The following is a 26306-nucleotide window of genomic DNA, read 5'->3' as shown; positions in this document are numbered from 1 at the left end:
AAGGGTTATGTGCAGAGGCCCCGCCCCTTCCTCCTCCTCTGCTGCACACGGAAGTGCTGGGCTCAGAAACTAGTCAGCTGCTAATGGTGCATGTTGTTGTATCGCTGTTTTGTAGTGAGTACGATTGTTGTGTTGTGTAGGGGAGGTGTGTTGTGTATTAGGTGATGCTGTGTGCTGGATTATATTCTTATACGTGAGCAGTAAGGGATAGCTCATGCCACCACATATAACACCCAGCTCCCTGTACAGCCAGGCTGTGTGTAGTATATTTCTCACCTGTAGATCTCAGTTAGAAGGGTCCAGGCTGTGTGTAGTAAGTTGTTCTTGTGTAGATCTCAGTAAGAAGGGTCCAGGCTGTGTGTAGTAAGTTGTTCTTGTGTAGATCTCAGTAAGAAGGGTCCAGGCTGTGTGTAGTAAGTTGTTTTTCTTGTGTAGATCTCTGTTAGAAGGGTCCAGGCTGTGTGTAGTATCTTTCTCACCTGTAGATCTCAGTTAGAAGGGTCCAGGCTGTGTGTAGTATCTTTCTCACCTGTAGATCTCAGTTAGAAGGGTCCAGGCTGTGTGTAGTATCTTTCTCACCTGTAGATCTCAGTTAGAAGGGTCCAGGCTGTGTGTAGTATCTTTCTCACCTGTAGATCTCAGTTAGAAGGGTCCAGGCTGTGTGTAGTATCTTTCTCACCTGTAGATCTCAGTTAGAAGGGTCCAGGCTGTGTGTAGTAAGTTGTTTTTCTTCTGTAGATCTCAGTTAGAAGAGAAAAGACTGCTTGCAGTAATATACATTAGAGGGAGTGCTGTGTGTGTGTGTGTGTGTGTTCACACCCTAGGACAGTATGATGAGTGTGAGTGCACTGATCATTAGCTTCCTGCTCCTCTGTGAGTTCTCTATGGGTAGGGGGTCGCTTGTTGATGATCTCCAGAGCTCTGACACTTCAGATTTGATGGCAAGATCAGTTTGGGCAGAGCAGCTTTCTCTGTCTCTGCTCCCATCCTACTCCTCCCCCGATCACCAAATGGACCCCAATATGTGTGTCCAGCTCCTACGTGAATTTGCCAACAATAGTGCCGATCTCAGCAGCTGTTTGGCAGGTATGGCATGGCCCGTGCGAGTGTGCCAGTATTGCTACAAGGAATACCAACAACTCAAAGCTACAATGACAAAGATCACAAGTCCTCTGCAGGTTTGTAATCATTTAATTTCTGTTTCACTTACACAGTTCCATATTACTTAGCATGCAGAATATGTTGTAACACTTCCAAGTATTTTAAGGAAGAATTAAAGGAAAAGTACATCCAAAGCTTGTTTGGCTGTACTTCTCCTGTGGATCAAAGAAGTGCAGTTCGTTCTGCACTCATGTGACCCAGAAATGCGCTGTCTGCTGACGCAACGGAACCGGTCCAGGCTGGGGCAAGATTACGACACTGGGTTCAGGAGCTGCCCACATGCTTGGACTGGCACTCTGCTCAACCTCTCAGTAAGCCACTGAGAGGCTGAGCTGGCCTGCTCCCGCCTCTCCTACAGCCCAGTGCTCCAGTGAGTGTGTGTGTGGGGGGGGGGGGTAGAGCAGAGAGCGGTAATCAGGTAGGTAAAAATGCTTTTACCAGTACTCCAGACCTAAGCGAGCATTTAAAGTGGTATTAACCACTTGCTTACTGGGCACATAAACCCCCTTCATTCCCAGGCGAAATTTCAGCTTCCGGCACTGCGTCGCTTTAACTGACATTTGCGCGGTCATGCGACGTGGCTCCCAAACAAAATTGACGTCCTTTTTTCCCCACAAATAGAGCTTTATTTTGGTGGTATTTGATCACCTCTGCGGTTTTTATTTTTTGCGCTATAAACAAAAAAAGAGCGACAATTTAAAAAATATATATTTATTTTTTACTTGTTGCTATAATAAATATCCCAATTTTTTTTAAAAAAAATTGTTTTTTTCTCAGTTTAGGCCGATACGTATTTTTCGACGTATTTTTGTAAAAAAAAAAAAAAACGCAATAAGCGACTGGTTTGCGCAAAAGTTATAGCGCCTACAAAATGGGGAACAGAATTATGATTTTTTTATTATTTTTTTTTTTTTTACTAGTAATGGCGGCGATCTGTGATTTTTATTGGGACTGCGATATTGCGGCGGACGTATCGGACACTTTTGACACAAATTTGGGACCATTCACATTTATACTGCGATCAGTGCTATAAAAATGCACTAATTACTGTATAAATGTGACTGGCAGTGAAGGGGTTAACACTAGGGGGTGAGGAAGGGGTTAAATGTGTATCCTGGGTGTGTTCTATCTGTGTGGGGGAGGGGACTGACTGGGGGAGGTGACCGATGCTGTGTCCCTATGTACAAGAGACACAGCATCGGTCTCCTCTCCTCTGACAGCACGTGGAGCTCTGTGTTTACACACAGAGCTCCACGTCCCTGCTGTGTTACCGACGATCGCGTGTACCCGGGGGACATCGTGGCCGCCAGGTACACACATCGGCTTCCCAGCGATGCGCCAGGACAGTGTTTACCCGATGCGCGCCCCCCAGAGGCGCGCGCGGGTAATGCACTTTAAAAGACGTCCAAAGACGTCCACTTGGCACCTGAGAGCCGCGCTGTTGTCTTTTGTCAATAGCGCGGGTCTCAAGTGGTTCAACGCAAAACCAAAAATGTAATGTATTGCATCTCATTAGATGTGGTAGCTGTATTTGTTTTTTTTTTTTTATAGACTTTCCCCCTGTTTTCACCAGGTAGTCTGGCCAGTAACACACCTCCTGTATTAGAGTGCCTCCACTCTGGATGAAGGGGCACATTTGGACATCAACATTGTCAGTCTGGCGGTAGGGGAGTGTTGGATGTACTAGCAGATTTACATACAGTATCAAATTGAAGCTAAACGCAAGCTAAGACTTTATAATTCGTTACATTAAACAGTTTTTTCTTTTTGAGGGCGAGGTTCTAGATAAATAAAAAGCTGATCATTGTGAGCAACCCTGTCAGTGGTAAATGGTTTGTCTCATCCCTATAACTGCAAGAGAGCTTTTCTGTTGAAAAACAGGCTTTCTGGCCGGATCACCAGATGAAAATAGAGAAAGCCTAAAAAAAGGAAACAAATACAGCTATCACATCTAAGAATTGGCAAGCTGCAATATGTTTGCTTTTGGGTTCAATACTGCTTTAAAGGGGTTGTAAAGGTACAATTTGTTTTCCCTAAATAGCTTCCTTTACCTTAGTGCAGTCCTCCTTTACTTACCTCATCCTTTGATTTTGCTTTTAAATGTTCTTATTTCTTCTGAGAAATCCTCACTTCCTGTTCTTCTGTCTGTAACTACACACAGTAATGCAAGGCTTTCTCCCTGGTGTGGAGTGTCGTGCTCGCCCCCTCCCTTGGACTACAGGAGAGTCAGGACGCGCTCTACGTTGCATATAGAGAAAGGAGCTGTGTGTTAGTGGGTGTCCTGACTCTCCTGCTGCAAGGATGTATTTTTTGTTTGTTTTTCCCAGAGTACAGCTTTAACCACTTTAGCCCGGTAGGTTTACCCCCTTAATGACCAGGCAAGTTTTTAGCCCGGAGCTCATCCCTAGAACTGGGTCGTGATATTCTAGGTTAAATAGTCTACTAAAAAGGGGCTGCATCCAATAAGGCTCTTTTCACATGGGGCGAAAGCCATCCAAGAAGATCCACCTGTTCAGCATGGGATTTGTCTGCTGATCCCCACTGAGCAGGGGGGTGACAGGTCTGTGTCCATGTCCTCTCTGCTATGAGGCTATTCTGCATTTATCTGCATTTTTTGAGCCATAAGCTTTTGTGGGAGTAAAATTTGGTTAAAAAATTGCTACTGCAAAAACGCTGAAAAACTCATGCTACAGCTAAAAGACGCATGACTTCCCAAAAACGTGTGTAAAGGCAAAAAAATTTAAATAAATAAATGAACTTGGGGCAGAGTGGATTTGATTTAAATCAAGTCGATTTTAAATTGCTAGTAAAAAGGCTTGATTTAAATCATAATTTTTAAAGAGCAACTGTCATCTCTGTCCCACAGCGGCTCCTCCTCTGACCCGCTGTTGGCCGACAGTCCATATGAGCGAAGGAGAAAGGGCGGCATCTTAATTTCTGGATGTCGCCCTTTTTTCTTCGTTCTTATGGACTTTATAGGTTGCAGACCTTGGCAGGCATCCAGAGTCTTTTCACAGCAGTTTTTGGGGATTGTGCAGATAGCCTGGGAGCGGTGTGTACCCAGCTCTCCTTTCTATTTGACTCCGAGACAGTCCAGTTCACTTTAATGGGGTGGCTGGTGATGCAGCAGTGACAGAACAAGGTGAGGGATGTGGCGGCAGTGACAGAACAAGGTGAGGGATGTGGCGGCAGTGACAGAACAAGGTGAGGGATGTGGCGGCAGTGACAGAACAAGGTGAGGGATGTGGCGGCAGTGACAGAACAAGGTGAGGGATGTGGCGGCAGTGACAGAACAAGGTGAGGGATGTGGCGGCAGTGACAGAACAAGGTGAGGGATGTGGCGGCAGTGACAGAACAAGGTGAGGGATGTGGCGGCAGTGACAGAACAAGGTGAGGGATGTGGCGGCAGTGACAGAACAAGGTGAGGGATGTGGCGGCAGTGACAGAACAAGGTGAGGGATGTGGCGGCAGTGACAGAACAAGGTGAGGGATGTGGCGGCAGTGACAGAACAAGGTGAGGGATGTGGCGGCAGTGACAGAACAAGGTGAGGGATGTGGCGGCAGTGACAGAACATGGTGAGGGATGTGGCGGCAGTGACAGAACAAGGTGAGGGATGTGACAGAACATGGTGAGGGATGTGGCGGCAGTGACAGAACAAGGTGAGGGATGTGGCGGCAGTGACAGAACAAGGTGAGGGATGTGGCGGCAGTGACAGAACAAGGTGAGGGATGTGGCGGCAGTGACAGAACAAGGTGAGGGATGTGGCGGCAGTGACAGAACATGGTGAGGGATGTGGCGGCAGTGACAGAACAAGGTGAGGGATGTGGCGGCAGTGACAGAACAAGGTGAGGGATGTGGTGGCAGTGACAGAACAAGGTGAGGGATGTGGTGGCAGCAGGTGAGTGGATGCCCTCTAACAGGCGCTGCCATGATGGATCTGAAACGACAGGTTCTCTTTAAATGTAAGCACTTTTTCTTTCTGGCAGAATCTTTAATATTTGCAAACAAAATGAAGGTTTCCTATTTAGAATAATAAGCTGTCAGGTTAGCATATCAGAACCGATCCAATCATACAGTTTGTTGTGTACATAGATTTGTAAAACAATGGGATAAAGGAATATTCCTGAACTATGTTTTATCTCATTGTTAGTGTGAAATTGGGTGAATACATCAATGCAGTGCATGTTATCTCAGCTTGCAGAGCTTGGATAAATTGAATTTTCCATAAATATTATTATTGCAAAATATACAGCCTCATGCTACATAACTAAGCTCCATTTCATGCTGAATAAACTTAAATAGAAAACTATCCTTTTAGATAGATTTTCACTCCAAAGCATTTTATTAAAATACATTTAATAAAAATCAAAAAAATCCAATATCCTGCCTGAGGGAAAGTTTTTTTTTTTTTTTTTTTGGGGGGGGGGGGGGGATGCTTATGCTCAAAAAAGCTCAATAAAGATGTGTGAAAGAGCCCAAAAAGGTTCAAGCTTCTTCAAGCTGAAATAAAAGCTCAAGTGCCTGTAAAAGCAGTTTTTTGTGTGCATGAGCCCTGTGGGGAAAAAAGTGGCAACTTAATGTACACACAGTTTGTTTCCAAATATTACACGTTTTTTCTGTGAATAAGGATCAATAGAGGAAGTTACAAAGCAAACGATTTATGTTTCCCAGTAGATCATGTGAATCATTGCAGTCTTCCTCTCTGGTGCATGTGACTCTGTTCAGTGACTATTTCTGTATAGAAGTGTCTTTTTAACCCTTAAGTACAGTCTGCTGCCATGATAATGTTTAGTTCCTTATCCAATGAAAAGTTTGCTTTTTTTCTTCATTTATTTTTTGCTATATTGTTTTGTAAGATCGTGGCTTTCCGTTCTCATTCCTAATATTTCTATTTGCAGAACAGCAGCACATTAAGCTGTGAGACCACATTGCTTCGCTCTGATAGGGTTCAAGTCATTGTTGCACTTAATAATTTCTATGATGATTTGTGGACTGATTCAAAGTGTTCAAGTGAGTATTGCATAATCAGTGTGTTTTTTATTTTAGTTTTTAGTTTTTTTCATGCCATTATCAACGTTCCAACTTTTTCTTTTGGTATTGACCTACTTATTAACACGCAGGACCTATTGCATTGAGAGGATAAGGAAATTATATCTGGGTTTTTTAATTGCTGTCTCTGTCCATATTGGGGAGATTTTTACTTCCTGCCTGAAGTGGGAATCTTCCCATCAGGGATAATAAACAGTTTAAAAGACCAAATGAAGGTTCTAACCCTCATATTAACCCAATTTTATATATTGTTGTCTGTGCTCCCATTGGAGAGCTGCTTTCATATTGTCTTTACCAGTAACAGGGGAAAATAGTATAAGCTATAAGATCCCGACTGAAGTTCTAAGCCTTGCCCTGTCTATAAAACAAATCTGAGACGAGATCACTTTTTAATTTTACAACTATTTAGGCTAGAATTAATTAGCCTTGTGAGATTGCAAGGACCTAGGACAGAGGTGGGCGATTAATTTTTCCAGAGGCTGGGACTGTTGTAGTGGGCCGAACTTAATTCTTCTCAATATTGATTTTGGACCTGGGAAGGATCTGCAAGTACATAAACATATAGAACACTAAGGCCTTGTACAGAACTAGGCGGGGTAGCAGAGTGGTGGGAGAGCATCGGGATGTCTTCTAGGCAACTCGCTCCCACCAGAACTGAGCCACCCCACTGGTACCGATCAGCTCCTCAGGCTCTTTCCTTCCAGTTCTTGTAACTCTCCACACAGACGTCTGTCAGTATGCCTCTAAACCTGTCAGCTTCCTCAGTGAAAAAGCTGACAGGCTTTGGGAGGCATGCTATGATAACAGTGGAGACATCAGGGGCCAGATAGAGGTCGCCAAAGGGCCCTGGGGCCACAGTTTGCCCAGGTCTGACCCATAATGTACACAAGACTTATGGTCCTGCCCCACTGAGTCATGATTGTAGCTGCCCAGGACCTGCTACCAGTTGGACATTTGGCTCTCAATCTGTGCAGCTCTGTATGTACTGATACACAAAAACAGGTGTTTGTGTCAATGCTTGTTAAGATGTAAACATATAAAAATGAACTTTTTTTGTGATAAAATACAATACATTGTACTTAGTTGCAGTTATCAGGAACAACTAATTACAATGTATTTTTTTTTTTTTTTTAAGCCCGTCTCCAGCTTTTGTGCATGCTTCACCTGTCATGCAGCCTCAAACACCCCCCCCCCCCCCCCCCCTTCACACTTTAGATTCTGCTGGTCCAGTTACGTCCTGGTTCTTTTTCTTTCCGATCATGTTAAAGGGGCCTAAGGCTTTTTACACTGATGGCCTGCGGTCTATCCACACCGTGGGTGCAGCACCGAGCACATGTGGCTTTCCTGCAGGTTATCTGTACTTTGCCATAGAATTCTATTATATCCTGCAGGTTTAACCAAAAGTCTATGGCTCAGTGCAGGTAAGCCGCAGGTGCACTGCACTACACCTGCGTATCAGTTTGAAAGCAGCCCAGTAACCACTGCAGAACAGATATGTCCATATATACACTGTGATTTTTGTAATTAACTTGCTGTCCCAGGCAGAGTGCATTTGTTATCACTCCACCTATGACAGGAGCTGGTGCTATACAGGAAGCATTGGCTTATGTGTCTCTGCTCTGCAGCTGCTTGCCTTCTCTACTGCTGGCTTCAATCACAATACTGATGCTCTGGCATGGCGGGTAGGCAACCTGCAATCTGAGCTTGTCAACCCGCCATTTCAGAGCAGGAGGGCTCCGTGGGCCACATGTGGCCCCCGGACCACTGGTTGGGCACCCCTGTTCTAGTGTATTCCTCATTTCAAGGTTGTGGCTATAATGCAGGTTATTTTTGTTATTTGATTCCATTTTCTAAATATAAAACCTAAAAATGTGTTAAAATAACATGAGTAATGTTGCTGTATGTTGCTTTTATTTCCCAAGACTGCATAAATAAGAACAAAACAAATGTACTGGACAGCACAGCTGCATTTATGAAGTTATTTGACGAGTTGATGCATTGTTTCAACAGCACCAAGGTAAATCCTCTATTTAGATTTTCAGACTTATTTTAGGGAAGTATATATAGACTGGTTTAAAAAAGCTATTGAGTTTTTCCAGTATTTTATTTATTTTTTTTGCATTTTCTACTTCTTCATATTAAAATTGATCGGAGAGTGCCTTGCGCTTATGGACTATAAGATTAGAGATAGTAAGGATTAGGAAGTGACAAAAAAAACATAGGTACCGTTGGTCTTGCCAGTTTTCCTTCAGACCGTTTTGTTCTTGATCAACTTGGAAACAAATTACGGTACTTGGGAGGTTTGATACGGTTTGCATGTTTGTCCAGTGGTTATCACTTCTACCCTGCTGTCCTATTTCTACCGGGGGCACTATAATCATAAAATGTTTGATCTATCTTTGTTATGGATTTTCTCTGGGTGCTCCAATCTTCCCCCACTATCTGTGTGCAACTGTTTCAGGAACTTTAGCTAAAAGTTTTTATTTGGGGCAGGATTTCCAGAATTTCCCCTCCTAGCAGTACTAGAATAATATGCCACATTACCCATTCATAATGCGTAAGGCTTGGGGCTTAACCATTTGAGCCCCGGGCTAATTCTCACTTTTTTTTTTTTTTAATCTTTATTTATGTTTTAAATTATTTTTATTGTTTTCACATAAAATAGAAACACTTTACATACTTTCTTTTAAGGACATTTTTAAAATCACCAATCATTATAAAATTCACAAGTTCTTCATACATATAACATTGACATATACAAACTACATATTACAACATTACAAAAAACAATTGTGCGGGTACAGAGATATGTCCATCCTTACGATACTACCTCTAGTATCGTAATCTTTATTTAAAAGACAAACAACAATACAAGTTACAAATTAGCAGTGGTACATGGCTGTCTCTTCTAATCAGTACTGGACATTATATGGTAATCATATCTGTAGTCAATGCCCTTTAAAAGGATACCAGGCAAACTGCTGCCTGCTGCGCCAAGATGGCCTCCATCAAACCTCCTCTGGCACACCACCCAATACGGGAGCGCCTAAGGCAAACAGTCGGTGCCAGGAGGGGAAAAGTCGCCATCCCTGGTAAGGGAGGCTCCCCCCGCAGCAACAAGACATTGTGGCCCTAGGTCCAGTTAGTGCAAGACAAATTAACAATCCAAAACCGTGTGGCCAAGCGGCTGCGAATAGTTGAGAAGAAACTAGGGGGAGAGAGAGAAAAGGTTAGAGTAGCGGAGAGTTTGGAAAAAGAAAGGGGAGAAGAGGGGTCAGAGCATACCTGCGGTTTAAGATGGAGTGTTCAAGTCTTCACCGAACGAGCCTCACTGGTGCCGGGTCACCTCCAGAGGGAGCAGAGGGGGGTTTTTATGATGCCAGAGTGCCGCCGCCCACGCGGGATCTAAGGGATGGTTCTGCCAGCTCCAACAATGCCAAGTCTAGACTCGCAGATACATGCCCTGGGTCAGCCACATAGGCCATCCAAGGTGTCCATACAATGTTGAAGCGTTCCAGGGTACCCCTGCAAGTCGCTATCCAATGCTCAGCTTCTCTAATGTCATTTACTTTGCCAACCCATTCCACCCTTGTTGGAATTCGGGGCTGTTTCCATTATATTGGGATTAAACGTCTAGCCGTATTTAGTAAATGTGGTAATGCGCTTTTCTTATATCTTCTAATTGGGGTCTGAGGGATGTGTAGGAGGAAGTGGACTGGGGATAGAGGGACATCCAGGCCTAGGATCTCTTTTATTTGGGATTTATTGTCTTCCCAAAAGGGCTTAATCCGGGGGTGCATTCCCACCAGATTGTGCAGACGTGTGCCTCTGTGGCTACATGCTAGCCAGCATTGGTCCAACACAGAAGGGTAGAAATGTGCCAAATCAGCTGACCCCCTTTACCAGCGCAACAGAATTTTGTAATTTGTTTCTTGGGTTTTAGACTCAATAGAGCTGGAGTGGGTGAGCTGGTAGAGGTGAGTCAGCTGAGTCGCAGTTAGTTTAAGGTCTCTCTCCCAGACCCGCACGTGTGCAGGTTTAGAATCTAGGGTGGCAGAGCCTAGCAGGCGGTACATTTCCGAGACCATATGTGGAAGCCGATCCTTCTCCACAAAAAGGCCCTCAAAGGGTGTGAGAGAGGAGATGTCTCTTATAGAATGGCCGTGGACCTCGAAGAAATGGTGAAGCTGCCTGTACCTCCAAATATTTATCTGAGAGACGTTATGTCTGGCCTGCAAGGTCTCAAAACTCAATAACTTGCCGTTACCCATGAGCTTCCCACAACTTGGCATTGCCACCATCCAGCCAAAAAAGGCCATTTGTTCCCCCGGAGGGAACCACAGAAACCAACACAGCAGGGACACTGGAGGGGTCAGGTTCAGGGTCGGATTAAGTCGGTCCCAGATTGAAAGAGCATGCACCGTCAGCGGGGAGGCAGTGTCGGACAAACCCCTATGCCAGTGATGGCGAACCTTGGCACCCCGATGTTTTGGAACTACATTTCCCATGATGCTCATGCATGCTGCAGTGTAGTGGAGCATCATGGGGAAATGTAGTTCCAAAACATCTGGGGTGCCAGTTGAGGATCCTCTGAAGCGCCACAGCCCTATAATACTTCAAGATGTCTGCGATCCCCAGTCCACCTGCCTGTTTCGAGCACCTCAGCACCCTCATAGTCTGGGTTTCCGTGCGTTCCACACAAACCCGGATAGCATGCTAGACATCTGGGTAAAGAAGTCTCTGGGCAGGGGGATCGGTAACATCTGTAGGAAGAAAAGTATGTATGGCAAAATGTTAATTTTTATGTTTATGCGACCCAACCACGCAAAGGCAGTCTTGGTCCATTGAGGAAAGATCTCTATTAACATCTTCAAGAAGGGTGGGGATAATTGGCTGTATAAAGGGTGTCGAAACGGTCTGTTAACTGTATGCCCAGATATATGAAGGAAAACTTGGCCCAGGTGAATGGAAAAGCTGCCTGCAAGCTATTTGCTGGGGGGAGACGGACAATTAAATGGGTAGGATTTCCGACTTTGAGAAGTTGATCTTGAAATTGGAAAGCATCCCAAACCGCTTAAGTTCTTCCATCAGGTTTTGCAGCGAGATCAGGGGCTCAGAGAGGTGGAAGGCCACATCGTCAGCATTGACTGACAGCTTGTGTTCAACGTTTTCAACCTTCAGGCCCTTTATGTTCGCATTCACTTTTACAGTACGCAGCAATGGCTCTAGTACCAAGGCGAAAAGGAGGGGGGGAGGGGACACCCCTGTCTCGTGCCATTCCTGATTGGGAACCCGGGAGGAGAGCTCCACATTTACCTTGACCTGTGCGCAAGGAGTGGAATAATTCTCAAATTTTTATCATGCATGTAATCATTTTCTTTTTTTTTTTTTTGGCTAGAAAATTGCTCGGAAACCCCCAAACATTATATGTATATTTTAAAGTAGAACTGTAGGGAAAACTTTGTGGAGATTTCCCTTCAGCCAAACCAAGAAGAGAGGAAATCCCTGCAAATTAAAGGGGTTGTAAAGGTACATGTTTTCTATGCATTAAGGTGAAAAAACATCTGAGGATTAGCGGCCCCCCAGCCCCCCGTTTACTTACCTGACCCCTCAAATGTTAGCTGATGCAGGGAGGAGCCGAGACAGCCACCGAGGGACCCCAGAAGACCAGGAGCGGGGCCATTGTGTGCAAAACGAGCTGCACAGTGGAGGTGTTATTTAAAAAAAAAAAATGGGAACCCTTGGTGTCCCTTTAAGGGAATTCCTTGGGGACCCCCAGGTTACCAGAACTACTGTCCCCATTGGAAGATTTCCCCTCTTTCAGTGATAACAGTAAACAGGACAAATGGAGAGGGTAGATCTCCCTAATTGGGGCATAGACAGTAATAAAATCTGACAAGTGCTCTAATCCATCTTCACTCTATCCAAACCCCCACCCAAAAGTTTTGCCTTATCTTAGGCAGAGACCAGAGAGAGTAAAATGGTAGGTGTTGCAATTTTTTTAAGTGACACCATTTTTGCAGCAGTTTTCAAGCGCAATTTTTTCCCTGGAAAAAAAATACATAATATTTAGTGCACACAAACGCAATCTATTACCTTTTTTTGGGGGGGGGGGGGTAAAATATAAAAGATGACATTAGGCCGTGTAAATGGATACCAAACATGTCACACTTTAAAATGGAGCACGCCAGTGGAATGGTGACAAACATCTGGTACATTAAATTATCTACAGGCAACCCTTTTAAAAGCCTTTACAGCAGTGGTCTCAAAGTACCGGCCCGCGGGCCATTTGCGGCCCGCGGACCAGTTATAAATGGCCCCCAGGCAGGGTGGAAGTGAGGGGAGCAAAAAAAAAAAAAAAATTATGGCCCCATCTGGTGGTGAGCCGTTGGTATTACAAGTTATTACCACCAGATGTGAGCTGGCGCCATCTGGTGGTGGCCGTTGGTATTACAAGTTAAGCATTACAAGTTAAACAGCAATTCTAATGTAATTTTACACTATTTTCACTGCCATCTTCTTCCCTCTAATTAGAACCCCCAAACATTATATATATTTTTTATCCTAACACCCTAGAGAATAAAATAGCGATCGTTGCAATACTTTCTGTTTCGCCGTATTTGCGCAGCGGTCTTACAAGCGCACTTTTTTGGGAAAAAATTACACTTTTTTTAATTAAAAAATAAGACAACAGTAAAGTTATCCCCATTTTTTTTAATATTATGAAAGATAATGTTACGCCGAGTAAATTCATACCCAACATGTCACGCTTCAAAATTGTGTCCGCTCGTGGAATGCCGACAAACTTTTTTTACCCTTTAAAATCTTCATAGGCGACGTTTAAAAAAATCTACAGGTTGCATGTTTTAAGTTACAGAGGAGGACTAGGGCTAGAATTATTGCTCTCACTCTACCAATCGCGGTGATACCTCACATGTGTGGTTTGAACACCGTTTACATATGCGGGTGCTGCTCACGTATGTGTTCGCTTCTGCGCGCAAGCTCGTCGGGACGGGGTGCGTTTTCTGGCTCCTAACTTTTTTAGCTGGCTCCGAGATTCCAAGCAAATTTGTCAAACCCTGACTTACACCAGTGCTGGTGGTAATAATGCGCTCGCTGACACCAGTGCTGGGGGTTAATAATGCGCTCGCTGACACCAGTACTGTTGTTTTTGAAGTTTGAAAGTTTGCATGCGGCCCCCCATGGCATATGAAAACTTGTCTTGTGGCCCTCGGGTAATTTGAGTTTGAGACCCCTGCTTTACAGGTTACCAGTTTAGAGTAACCGTTTGTCTGGGGCTAGAATTATTGCTCTCGCTCTCACATCCATGGTGATACCTCATGTGTAGTGCAATCGCCATTTACACATTTGTTCAGGACTTGCATGTGCATTCACATTTGCACGTGAGCACAAGGGGATGAGGGCGCTTTAAAATATGTTTTTTTTTTTTTTTTTAACATAAAATATGTTTTTATTATTTTATTTTAACACCATACTTTTTTTTTTTTTTTGGATCAAATTTATTGCTATCGCAAGGGATGGACAACATTCCTTGTGATAGCATGAGCTGTGACAGGTTCTCTTTATGGAGTGATCTGGGGTCTATTAGAACTCTCCTCTGTCCTCCAAAGCATCCCATAAAACCAAGATCGGTTTGCCGGATGCTTTCACAAACCAAAACCGGAAGGGACGGAATCCTCAGCATTTCCTGTTTCTTGACGTCAGAGTAAAAAGGAACAATTTTTGGTACCCTGCACTCTGTGTACAGCAATGAACACAGCCAATCGCATAGTTACTGGGCTCCCTGTTGGGATAGGAGAGCCCGTTAAAGGCAGCTTCCATTAACACTGCCTGTAAAAGTGATCCAGCAGCTGTATAGCTGCTCCGATCTTTTACTAGAACAAGAATTGCCGTTTTGAAAAAATACACACCCAAGATCAGCTTCCTGGTATAATCGCTTCAACCTGAGGCCTACAGATGCGAAGTGGTTAAAGATCCCATTACTTTGCCTAAGCAGTGGCTTTATAAAGGGCCCCCGGCTCCCCGGTTATACTTTACTAACCTGTGCTCCCTTGTAGCTCCGGTCTCCGATGCAGCCCGCACTGGCGTCAGATGCTTTTGGAAATAATGACACTGTGTCATGTGATCTTGCTCCAGTCTACTAATTGGCTGCTGGACCTGAGTACTATTACACGTGAGGAGTTTAAATGTCACCCCATACCTAGAAGCACAGGGTATTGTTGCTGGCAGCAAGGGAGGTCTGGTAAGGTGAGTATTACTAATATGGTCCCTTTCCAAAATCATTGTTACTGCCCTAAATGACAAAGGAGACAGCATGTCATAAAGTGGTAGTAAAGGCCTTTTGTTTGTTTTTACTTACAGTGCCCTGAGATATTTACTTATGATGCCGCCGGTGACGTCACCAGCGTATATGCTCTGAAGCAACGGCATATCCATGCCATTCCTTTGTAGCTCCGTGCCGTACACAGTGACATTATCGTGGCTCGGCCATTCAAACAACCGGAGACTGCGAACCCATAAAGAAGACAGCGGTGACAGCGTGTCTCTGGAGGGCTTAGTTTTGAGATACGTTTTACATAATGTGCTAGAATGCGATGCATACTAGCACGTTATGCCTTTGCCTTTCTACCGCTTTAAAGTGATCTAAACCCGAGAACATTTGAATATATTGTATGTTGCCAGTCCTTCAATGTGGTAGTTGCATTCGTGTTCCAGGCATTTCCTTTTTTTTTTTTTTACTTGGTGACTTGATGGCTGGGGACAATGTAAATAAGCATGCTGCACATGTAGTTATCCAACTCTAAACTTTGTACATCCTATAAAATGTTATTGCTGTATAGAAATAAATAATTTGTATGCTTGGAATCACTGTTCTCTGATCATTCCACGTTTTGTCATATGTCTGGGTTTACATTGTTCCTATAAGATTGATAATAGTGGATACTATTCTATTGGGACAACTGCAAACAGTTCTTGTTTTTTTTTATTACAGGGGTCAACAGCCCCAGATCAACATGGCAATTTTTCACATGTTTGCCAGATGTGTAATGTCACCTACAAGAATCTGAGTGATCAGTACACTAACTTGGAACATGGCAAGCACCTGTGTATCGATTTAGAAGATGCTGTAAGTAATAGCAGTTTGTAATTCATTATTACAGTATGTAAATATATACACTGACATACCACATACAGCATGTAGTTGATGTTAGATTATCAGTATGGTGTCCAGTTACAGTATAGACACCATAATGATAAATAGCATTATTTAACCCTTTCACTGCCAAATTTGTTTTTGTATTTTATTTATTTTTTGCACACATTCATTGTAGGCCTAAAATCCCGAAACCTATATTTATGTCACATAAACAGTTTTCGAAGTGCAAAATTTCACAAAAAAAATACAATAAAGATAATTTTAGCACACGCAAATGAAATGTATAGAAGATGAAGCTTTACCAAACAGATTTCCAGCATTTTAAGCCTTAAAATTGTGTGTGCGCCCATGAAATGGTGACAAATTTTGGTACCCTATATATTCTATAAGTAACATTTTAAAATTGCTTACAGGTTAACAATTTAGAGTTAAATGATTTGTAAAGGCAGAAGTTTTTTTTTTTTTTTTTTTTTTTATCCTAATGCATTTTATGCATTAAGATAAAGAGCATTCAGTGGGGCAGATTCAGATAGATCAGCGGATCTTTAGATCTGCGTAATCTATCTTATTTAAGATCCGCCAGCGCAAGTTTTTGAGGCAAGTGCTGTATTCAGAAAGCACTTGCCTCGAAAATTGTGCCGGCGGATCGTAAATCCCCCGGCGGAATTCAAATTCCGCGGCTAGGGGGAGTTTACTATTTAAATCAGGCGCGTCCCCGCGCCGATCGTACTGCGCATGCGCCGCCGGCTAAATTTCCCAGCGTGCATTGCTCCAAATGACGTCGCTAGGACGTCATTGGTTTCGACGGGATCGTAAATTACGTCCATCCGTATTCGCGACCGACTTCCGCAAACAATGTAAAAAATTCAAAACTCGGCGCGGGAACGACGGACATACTTAACATAGGATACGCCGCATATAGCAGGGGTAACTATCCGCTGGAAAAAGCCGAACAAAATTGATGCCCTTTTTTCCCCACAAATAGAGCTTTATTTTGGTGGTATTTGATCCCCTCTGCGGTTTTTATTTTTTGCGCTATAAACAAAAATAGAGCAACAATTTAAAAAAATATATATATATTTGTTTTACTTGTTGCTATAATAAATATCACAATTTTTTTTAAAAAAACGATTTTTCTTCTCAGTTAAGGTCGATACGTATTTTTCAACGTATTTTTGTAAAAAAATAAAAAAAATCGAAATAAACGACTGGTTTGCGCAAAAGTTATAGCGCCTACAAAATGGGGAACAAAATTATGATTTTTTTTTTTTTTTTTTTACTAGTAATGGCGGCGATCTGCGATTTTTATTGGGACTGCGATATTGCGGCGGACGTATCGGACACTTTTGACACAAATTTGGGACCATTTAAATTTATACTGCGATCAGTGCTATAAAAATGCACTGATTACAGTATAAATGTGACTGGCAGGGAAAGGGTTAACACTAGGGGGTGAGGAAGGCTTCCCAGCGATGCGCCGGGACAGTGTTTACCCGCTGCGCGCCCCCCAGAGGCGCGCGCGGGTAATGCACTTTAAATGACGTCCAAAGACGGACGTCCACCCAGCACTTCAGGCACTGCAGACGTCTTTTATCAATAGCGCGGATCTGAAGTGCTTAAATAGACTATTCCCCACCCCCCCCTTCAGTCCACGAATGCTGCTGCCAGACTCATCCACCTTACAAACCGCTTAGCGTCTGCTACCCCTCTCTGCTAATCCCTCAATTGGCTGCCACTCGCCCAACTAATTAAATTCAAAATACTAACAATAAGTTACAAAGCCATCCACAACTCTGCCCCCAGCTACATCACTAGCCTAGTCTCTTAATACCAACCTAATCGTCCTCTTCGTTCCTCCCAAGAACTCCTGCTCTTTAGCTCCCTCATCACCTCCTCCAATATTCGCCTCCAGGACTTCTTCCAAGCCTCTCCCATCCTCTAGAATACCCTACCCCGATCTGTCAGACTATCTGCAAATCTATCTACTTTTAGGCGATCCCTGAAAACTTTTCTCCTCGGAGAAGCCTACCCTGCCTCCACCTAACTGCACTTTTATTTTCTTCTCTTCATCGGGTTATTACCCTTCGTATCACTTGACCCTCCCTCCTGTAAGCTCTCAAGTGCAGGGCCCTCCAATTTCTCCTGTATCAAATTGTATTGTAATGTCTACCCCAATGTTGTAAAATGCTGCGCAAACTGTTGGCGCTATATAAATCCTGTATAATAATAATGAATGGATACCTTGCATGTCACGCTTTTTGTTAAATTGCGCACGCTTGTGGAACATTGACAAGTTATGGTTCTTATAAAATCTCTACAGGCAACGCTTTAAATACCCTTTACAGGTTACTTGTTTAGAATTACAACTTTTTCTTTTTTATCACCTTTTTTTTTTCCTATGGCAAAGAATGTAAATATCCCTTGCGATAGAAATAAGGGTGACAGGTCCTTTTTTATGGAAAGATCTCAGGTCAAAAAGATCCCAAATCTCTTAATGTTTGGATCTTTTGCTTTCATTTTTTATTTTATTCCAGCCTGGACTGGAGGTGACATCATGACGTTGCTCCGGTCCTCCAAGATATATATGATATATTCAGCCATAATCCCAGTAAACCACTTGCAAACGCAATGTGTAAAAACGAATTGAGGTCGGCAAGTGGTAAATGCCTGCATGCCAAAATCCACTACCGTGCAGGGTTTTTATGACGGAAGAGACCCTAGAAGTCTATTCTGTCATAAAGTTCCCTCCGTCTGTCAGCAGTAATGCGATCTGGGCCTCACATACGCAGCTCAGACCGCATTTACTGCATGCCGTGGCTAAAGTGACTCCTGTGTGCATGCGGGGGAGTGACATCACCACATACCGGCCAATCAAGTGGCCGAAGAATTATTGCCGAATAAACAGAGGTCCATAGTAGAAAAGTAAAAATTGCTCTGGTCAATAGAGGGTGTACCAATATGCGTGTGGAAGTGATTAAACCTCAGCCTACTTCCCGTATACAATTAATCCTGCTTTTTGTGTTGCAAATGTGTATTTAATAGTGCTCAAAGTTAATTATTTACCAGCACTTTTGGTTTACGTGTGTTTTCATTTAAGTTTGTTAAAACTGATTAATATGTTGTTGTGGTTGTTAATCCAGATGAACAGCACTCGTAATCTTTGGAGTAGAGTATTCAATTGCACGTTGCCCTGCACGGACACTATTCCAGTGGTTGCAGTTTCAATATTCATCCTATTCCTGCCTGCTATTTTCTACTTAAGCACCTACCTTCATTCTGATCAAAGGAAGCGTAAGCTGATATTGCGTAAGTATCACATCTAGCTATATAATATGTGTGGCAAGCAGAAACAAAGCTATCATTTGAGGAGTTTTGTATCTGCTCTTTTTCTATAAATCACTTGTATAAGCTAGTTCTACATGTCTTCAAGTACATTTGGAAGATAAATAATGCCCTTTCTTTTCATTGTTCAAAAAAATCCCATATAATCTTTTTGGACTGAAACCTCTTTGCCAAACAATACTTATGTAAAGCATAAGTAAATATTTGGTTGGAACGAAGTATTGTGAAACTGGAATGCCACTTGTGACAAGTGAGACTATGACCACATAAATTTAGGGCATAATAATGCCTTTTTTTTTCCCATAGAGTAGGTTTACAAAAGATGTACCTCTGATCTCTGTTTACTCTGTGCACTCTCCCTACAGTGGTACTGTCTTCATTTAGCACTTTATTATTATTCTATGTTAGTGATTTTAGTAATAAGCCAGTGGCTCTACATACAGCCAGGCATTTAGCATTTTCAGAAAGAGGTCAGCAATAGTATAACCAATTTTGTTCATGTTTATATCTCCTCTATCAACCATGTTGGTCATTAGTGAGGACAAACTGGTTCAATAGCATTATTAGGGCAAAAAAAGTAGAGGAATGTGGTCTTCACATAGATCCTCTTTCTGTGACACCCTCTCCTGACTGTCCAGAAATAGTTGTGTTATATGTTGAGCAGCTATATGATATCATGTTCACCTTAGCAGGCTCAATGCACGAAGGAATGCGGAAAGTTAGCATTGTTAATGGGATCATTGACTGCCACGATTCAGCAAGTTAAAGTGGTTCTAACGGCTCAAGTTTTTTTTACCTTGATGCAATCTAGAATAACAAAATAATTTAATATTATGGTAAGTATAGGATAAAACTTGAGTGACAGAGGATAAGATGTGAGTCGCAAAATCAAAGGCCTCTTGCACACTGGGACTTTTAGGTACAGTGCATTCCTTCCGGCAGAACCGTGCCAGTACCACTTGGTACAGTGTTTAGCCCTGTCCACCTGCATCCTGCCCATAGGTGTGTGCAACCTATTGCATTAGGGTATGCACACCAAAGTTCAAACACAGAGGGGTGTGTGTGTGTGCGCTGAATGGAAAATTTGGTTCCAAAAATGAAGGATGCACTAGGCCAAAAATTACAGTTTTTAAAAATTATTTATATTTTTATATACAATTGTATTATATTCGACTTTTTAATTACCGTATTTATCGGCGTATAACACACACCTACATTTTAAGAGGGAGGTTTCAGGAAAAAACGTTTTTAACTAAACAACTTTGAATTAAAATAAGGGTCAGTGCCCATCTGCAGCCTGATCAATGCCCCTCTCATTATGCAGCCTGATCAATGCCCATCTCATTATGCAGCCTGATCAATGCCCATCTCATTATGCAGCCTGATCAATGCCCATCTCATTATGCAGCCTGATCAATGCCCATCTCATTATGCAGCCTTATCAATGCCCATCTAATCATGCAGCCTTATCAATGCCCCTTTTTAGCCTCCATGCAACCTGGACAGTGCATGAAATCAGAGCCATCATCTTCTGTTCGGCTCTCTCTCTCGCACTGGCAGTCACACAGTCCCGCCTCCGCCATCAGCATTGGACCAGCTGCTGTGATAGACAGGACACTGGTCCAATGCCAGTGGCGGAGGCGGGACTGTGTGTGTGTGACGTGAGAGCTGAGCGAGAGCCTGTGTTGGTACGACGATCTATCTTGTGTTTTTTTTTTTTGTTTTTTTGTTTTTTCAGCCCGCTGGGTTAAATGGAAAGAAAAAATTCTATCCAATCTAATTCTCAAATCATTAAAAAAAAAATCGAAAACGTCAAAGTGATAATTAATAATAAGTGATATATTCACAAAAAAATAATCATTCCAAAATTCATTAATAAAAATAAAGTAAAAAATTACCAAAAATTTTAATCGGTGCAGTGGTTAATTCATAGTGCACCATTAAAGTGCAAAGTCTGTGCAAATAAAACGCACCCAGTGTCCATCACTTTCAAGGGTTAAGTGACTCACCCCTAAGGCCTCATGCACACTGGACGTTTTTACAGCAGCTGTTTATTGACTGTAGAAAAAAAATGTCTACTGCCAAAAACTCTCCATGTTATCCTATGTGTCCATGCACACATAGGCTGTTATCAGCAGTTTTGGGCAGTGGCGTTTTTGAGCAGTAAAAAATAAAAAAAAACCTAGTGGGTTCAGCTGTAAAAACGCTCTAACGCTCAAAAAGTCACTTGCCAGCGTTTTTAACATTTTTGATCCATTGGATAAAAAAAAAATCAAACATTTCTTGCAAAAAAACGCTATTGCAAAAAGTTGAATAACTCCCTGCAAAGCTACTGGCGTTTTTTATAATGTTATTTTAACGTCCAGTGTGCATGAGGCCTAAAAGTCAATGAAACCACTTTCTGCTGAAACACCACCATATACAATTAAATCCAATCTGCAATGTGATCGCATCAATCACTTCCTTCAAGCATACATGGAGTTTAGGTGTCTCCACTTCACAGGGATATACCAGTTCTCTTCATAAAGGTACAAGTAAAACTCCAGATAGCGTTAAAACGTTTGGCATCTTTATTGAAAAGCAAGCCTTTGCACTTGTTTGAGTGTCAGGCCCGACACTAAGTAATTTAACGCATAGACATTTAAACATTAAAAACATAAACATTTCACTTAATCCTATAACCCCTATGGTAATTGCTGACTACTGCAAATTTGTAGTTGTCTATTTTATCTGTGGCGTGAATTTAATTTGTAAAAATTAGACGTGTCTTTTAAGGGACTTTATCCCTACATAGTTTTGTACCTCTTGCAAATACAAAAATTGTACTTTTTATTCCAAATCTCCTTATATCAAGTATAAATAGGTTAAAAAGTTGTGACTTTTTATACTCTGTGACATTAAAGCGGAGCTCCACCCTATTTTACAACATTAGCTGAACAACATCCTCTGTGTTTCCTGTCTTTGTATTCTGCGGATATGGGTGGGTATTCTGCGGATATTTCGTCATTTCCTCTCTGCCGCAATATCTCCTGGGAACAATGATAGGTCATTGCGGAGGCCCACCGTGAGTTCTCGTGGGATTTACAACTGCGTTCAACAGTACAACTGTATTCCTGCGCCATTACAACTGAGCATGCGCGGGAACACGCAAGGAATGCTGGTAGCTCAGCATCGCAGGGAGCAGGAAGTAAATGCTTGTGGGCTTCAAGTGCTCACAAGCAAGATGAAAACGGCCGCCCCGTTTTTTTATTTTTTTTTATTTTATAACCTCATCTTTGCAATGAAACCGGACATCGGGCAAGGTAATTCTCCAAAAAAATATGTTTGCAAGTGTCAGTGTGTGTGATTTTGTTACTGTTTGCTGCAATAAAAAGTGAGTGGAGCTCCGCTTTAAAGTCGTATCAGCCCAGGTTCACACTGGGTGCGATTTCATTCGATTTGAGATGCGATTTCACATGTGAAATCGCATCTCAAATGCCGCCAATTGTCGGCAATGGCGCCGTCCTAATCGGTGCGACGCCGCATCTGTGGCGCTGCACCGATTTCAAAAAGTAGTTCTTGTACTACTTTTTGCGATTTCGGGCCGCGATTTACATAGACATCTGTGCAGAAACCTGCACAGATGTCTCTTAAATCGCGGCCGAAATCGGGACTGCCGACGGGAGTGAAATCGTGCGAGTTCAGCTGAACTCGCACGGCTTCACTCCCGCAGCCCAGTGTGAACCAGGGCTTAAAGTCAGACAAAAGTAGTGCAGGAACCTTTTTCTAAAGTTGGACAGACTTGTGTAGTATCGGTTAAGATGGCTCTCATAGGGAAGCATTGAATTTCACATGTCATATGACTTGGGGTCTCACAAGTGGAGTCCTATATCGCATTAGTGTGAACCGAGCCAAAATCATATAAATCCTTAGTCACTACTTTTTTATGCTGTGTGTGTGTGTGTGTGTTTGTTTTTTTTTTTTTGTTTTTTTTTATCTACTTTACAGAATATGATTTCTATATATGTTGACCTTAACATTCGTTGGCACTTTGTGATGGAACTGTCAGTTTGCGTATACTACATTGTTCCAATTTTCTGCTTACTACTTCATAAAAAGAAAGTAGACTTGTTAGACACCATAGGGGAGATTTACTAAAATTGGTGTAAACAGAATCTGGTGCATAGTAAGCGATCAGCTTCCAGGTTTTATTGTCAAAGCTTAATTGAGCAAGCTGAAGTTAGAAGATGATTGCACCAGATTCTGTGTGCACCAGTTTTAGTAAATCTCCCCCATGGGATGCTCATCATGCCGTGCTTACAAGCATATCTGATGGAATACAATATTATGTTCCATTTATTATACCTGAAAATATGTGTTGTGTGTTTTTTTTATTAAAGCGGAGTTCCGGCCACAATTTCACTTTTTAAATATAAATACCCCTGTAATACACAAGCTTAATGTATTCTAGTAAAGTTAGTCTGTAAACTAAGGTCCGTTTTGTTAGGTTGTTACAGCATTTAGATACTTTATAAAATAGAAATTGACTGGGACCATCTTAAGTGTGTGCATCATGAAGCCAGACTGTATGACTTCCTGGATTTCAGCCTTGCAGATCTCGCACATCCTCAGTGCTGCACAAGCAGTGTCAGATCAGGTTTCAGCACCTGTGCTGTCCAAGTCACATGATTCTTTGAGACTGGGGAATGCACAGACTCCTGGAAAGTTACACCCACTACATTCCCAGGAGTCTGTGCGGTGTAGGTCAGGAAGCATTAAGCACCTGGGTGCAGGAAGTGGGAAGATTAACTATTCTGCCTAGCAACAACACTTTGAAGGCATCTAAAAAAAAAAAAAATTTCGTAAAGGACTAATGACATTTTTTTAAAACTACTGATGTAATGTTATATTTATGGGTGGAACTCCACTTTAATAACGTGCAGAAAATGCATGGGAATGCTGAATAGCTGAATTGCTAAAGCTAACTGGATGAGTAGCTTAAATCCGTAAGAAAAAGTTAAAGTGGGAATAGTTGGAAAAGTAGGAAAAGCTGAAAAGCTTTTTTTTTTTATTTTTGTTTTTGAAAAGCTGACACTAAACTGAATTGTTGGCTTTAAAAGTTTGCAAAAAATAAGCCCAATACGCACTTGATAAAGATATAAAAGGAATAATGATTTGAATCCTTATCATATGGAAGTACAAAGCATATATTTTTGATTAGTGATTGCCTAGTGTTAGATTTTACCATACGTTAAAAGCAACTCCAAAGAGCTGTTGTGCTGTTCAATTGTCACTAGTGAAATGTCTATGGCTAGCCTAAAGTCTGGTACACACAAGTAGTATTTTTTTTTTTTTTTTATTCAACCCTGCGGGCTGGATGGAAAATAAAACTTAAGACCTCCAAGGAACTCACTGTACTAACCAAGTCTGTCTGATTTTAGAAAAGGTACCTTTTCCTGCACTACTTTGGTCTGTTTTTGATACAACTTCAATGCCACAGAGTATAAAAGTCACATACAGTGATCTCCCCGCTGACCTATTGTGTTCTGACAGGGGGGGGGGGGGCGACCCTGGCAAAATACACTGGTCAGCACTCGCAGCCATTGCAAGGACAAATTGGATGCCAATTGGCTGCTTGTTTTCCAGCATGCCCGTTTGACATCATCCAAACAGTAGGCTAGCTTCTGTCTGACAGGCTGCTGTACACACTGGCTGAATTTCGGATGGTTTCTGTTGAACCGACTTATATTCAGCTGGTTTGTACCAGCCTCAACACGATAATCCTTGAATAGGAATTCTTCTGCAGGCGCTGTTTGAGCATCTACTTTTTCAGATGCTTTTTTAATTATATTTCTATGTATTTTTGCGCACATTTGTCCGCATAAAAGAGCTTGTTCTCACATTAACAATGTCAATAGACAAATCTGTTCGAATTTGCACAAAAAATTTGCGCGAATGCGTGCATGAGGCAAACATTACTGACCAAAAATGCAGATCTTTCTATCTTTTTTATTTACACGTCTGTGTGCATAGGCATTTTACAATTAATGGTCTTTATTTTAGCTCAGTAAAAAAAATAAGCTGTACTGAGCTTTTTCAAGCTGCAGTGTGCAAGAGGCCTTAGTGTGTTTTATGTGTGGCCAAAGACCATTTCTCTTCTTCCAATGTGGCCCTGGTAGGTCAAAAGGTTGGACACTCCTGATCTAGATGTATATTTGGTGACCATGGTATACCGTGCACTACATATTCTACGTATTGCATTTAGATACATTTATTGACTAATTGAAATTAATGTTTAATACGATTATCCTTTTTAACTGGTTTCTTAATTTTTTCGCTAACACGTTGTATGTCTTTGGCTTTCCCAAAAGAGCCTGTAATGATTTGTGCTGTCTTTGTTTTTAGCAAAGAGGTTAAAATCAAATGCCAACTTGGCGCACATACAGGATAAAAGTAATTGAACGACCGTATGACTAAAAAAAGAAGAATTGCACTAGAACAAACAGTATTCCGCTTGGAGTGGACACATTCTATGCAAGGATTTGTGAAGATTTTCATCTTGGTGTCACAAGTCTTGTATATACCGGTACACAATGGACCTTTTCATTGCTAGAATGTATGTATGACTGCATCTCACTATATGTACTGGTACTTTAAACACTCATTCTCACTGTGGATTGTGTTTTTTCCTTTAAAACAGAATTTATAAAAAAGAAAAAATTTAGAAAATGTAAGGATGTGTGCTTTGTTAATCTGCTTTTTTATAAAAAAAATTGTTATTCACACTCTGCTCTGTTCTAGAAACAAATCTAACTGTAGATGGTTGGAAGATGCAGCTAGTATAAGTACATCAAGTCTGTCTTCATATTTGAATTCCCTGCTCAGGAAGCAGTGTGAAATGTATTCTGTTGCACTGTTCATTGTCAGTATAACACTGGGTACTTGCTGGCTAGAGGAAATTTCAGCATAATGACCTCATCATTGTGGTAATGCCCCTTCGTTGTCGGGTTAGATGGCTATGGTGGGGCACTGACCAAGCTATATACCTTAACCTTTGCACAACCTTAAAACACAAACTGAGCCTTTCAGATTTTTAATGTTACATTTTTGCTGTGCATTTATATTGTTTTGTTTTCCAAGTTTCATAAATCTTGTGTTTCCTATGTCATTCTGGCCTACATTAAACCAGATTATGAGGATGTTGTAGATATAGTGTAAAGTCTTGAATAGAATTAAAAATGTTTTAATATACGGTATATATCCAAATCAAATGGAAGAGCCTAATGGAAGCCTCCCTATTGTTTTTAATTTAAGTGTTGGAATCTTACATTAAATCATAATAGTTTAACCACTTCCCGACCTCCTCATGTACATATACGTCAGCAGAATGGCACGGACAGGCACAATCACGTACCTGTACGTCCTCTGCTAGACGTGGGTGGGGGGTCCGATCGGGACCCCCCCGGTACATGCGGAGGTCGGGTCCGCTCGGGGAGCGATACGGGACGACGGCGCGGCTATTTGTTTATAGTCGCGATCGCTCCCCGGAGCTGAAGAACGGGGAGAGCCGCGTGTACACGCGGCTTCCGCGTGCTT

The 26306-nt window shown here is 42.1% G+C and overlaps 1 protein-coding gene across 1 annotated transcript; it reads left to right on the top strand.

Annotated features, from left to right (window-relative positions):
• OSTM1 (osteoclastogenesis associated transmembrane protein 1) lies at nucleotides 1-26058 on the top strand. Its single transcript, XM_040350202.1, has 6 exons — nucleotides 1-1178; nucleotides 6061-6172; nucleotides 8134-8228; nucleotides 15225-15359; nucleotides 18530-18695; nucleotides 25116-26058. Exons 1-6 carry the CDS (start codon nucleotides 831-833, stop codon nucleotides 25169-25171), a joined length of 912 nt encoding a protein of 303 aa, XP_040206136.1. The 5' UTR covers nucleotides 1-830; the 3' UTR covers nucleotides 25172-26058.
• Nucleotides 26059-26306: the final 248 nt, after the last annotated feature.

The sequence above is a fragment of the Rana temporaria genome, chromosome 4 (genome assembly GCF_905171775.1).
Source record: "Rana temporaria chromosome 4, aRanTem1.1, whole genome shotgun sequence".
Lineage (NCBI taxonomy): Eukaryota > Metazoa > Chordata > Amphibia > Anura > Ranidae > Rana > Rana temporaria.
This window is presented reverse-complemented; position numbering and strand designations above follow the sequence as displayed.

Coding starts and splice junctions, on each gene's coding strand:
- OSTM1 (XM_040350202.1), top strand. CDS start 831: ATGATGAGTGTGAGTGCACTGATCATTAGCTTCCTGCTCCTCTGTGAG. Junction 15,360..18,529: donor GTATCGATTTAGAAGATGCT/GTAAGTAATAGC, acceptor TTGTTAATCCAG/ATGAACAGCACTCGTAATCT. Junction 18,696..25,115: donor GAAGCGTAAGCTGATATTGC/GTAAGTATCACA, acceptor CTTTGTTTTTAG/CAAAGAGGTTAAAATCAAAT.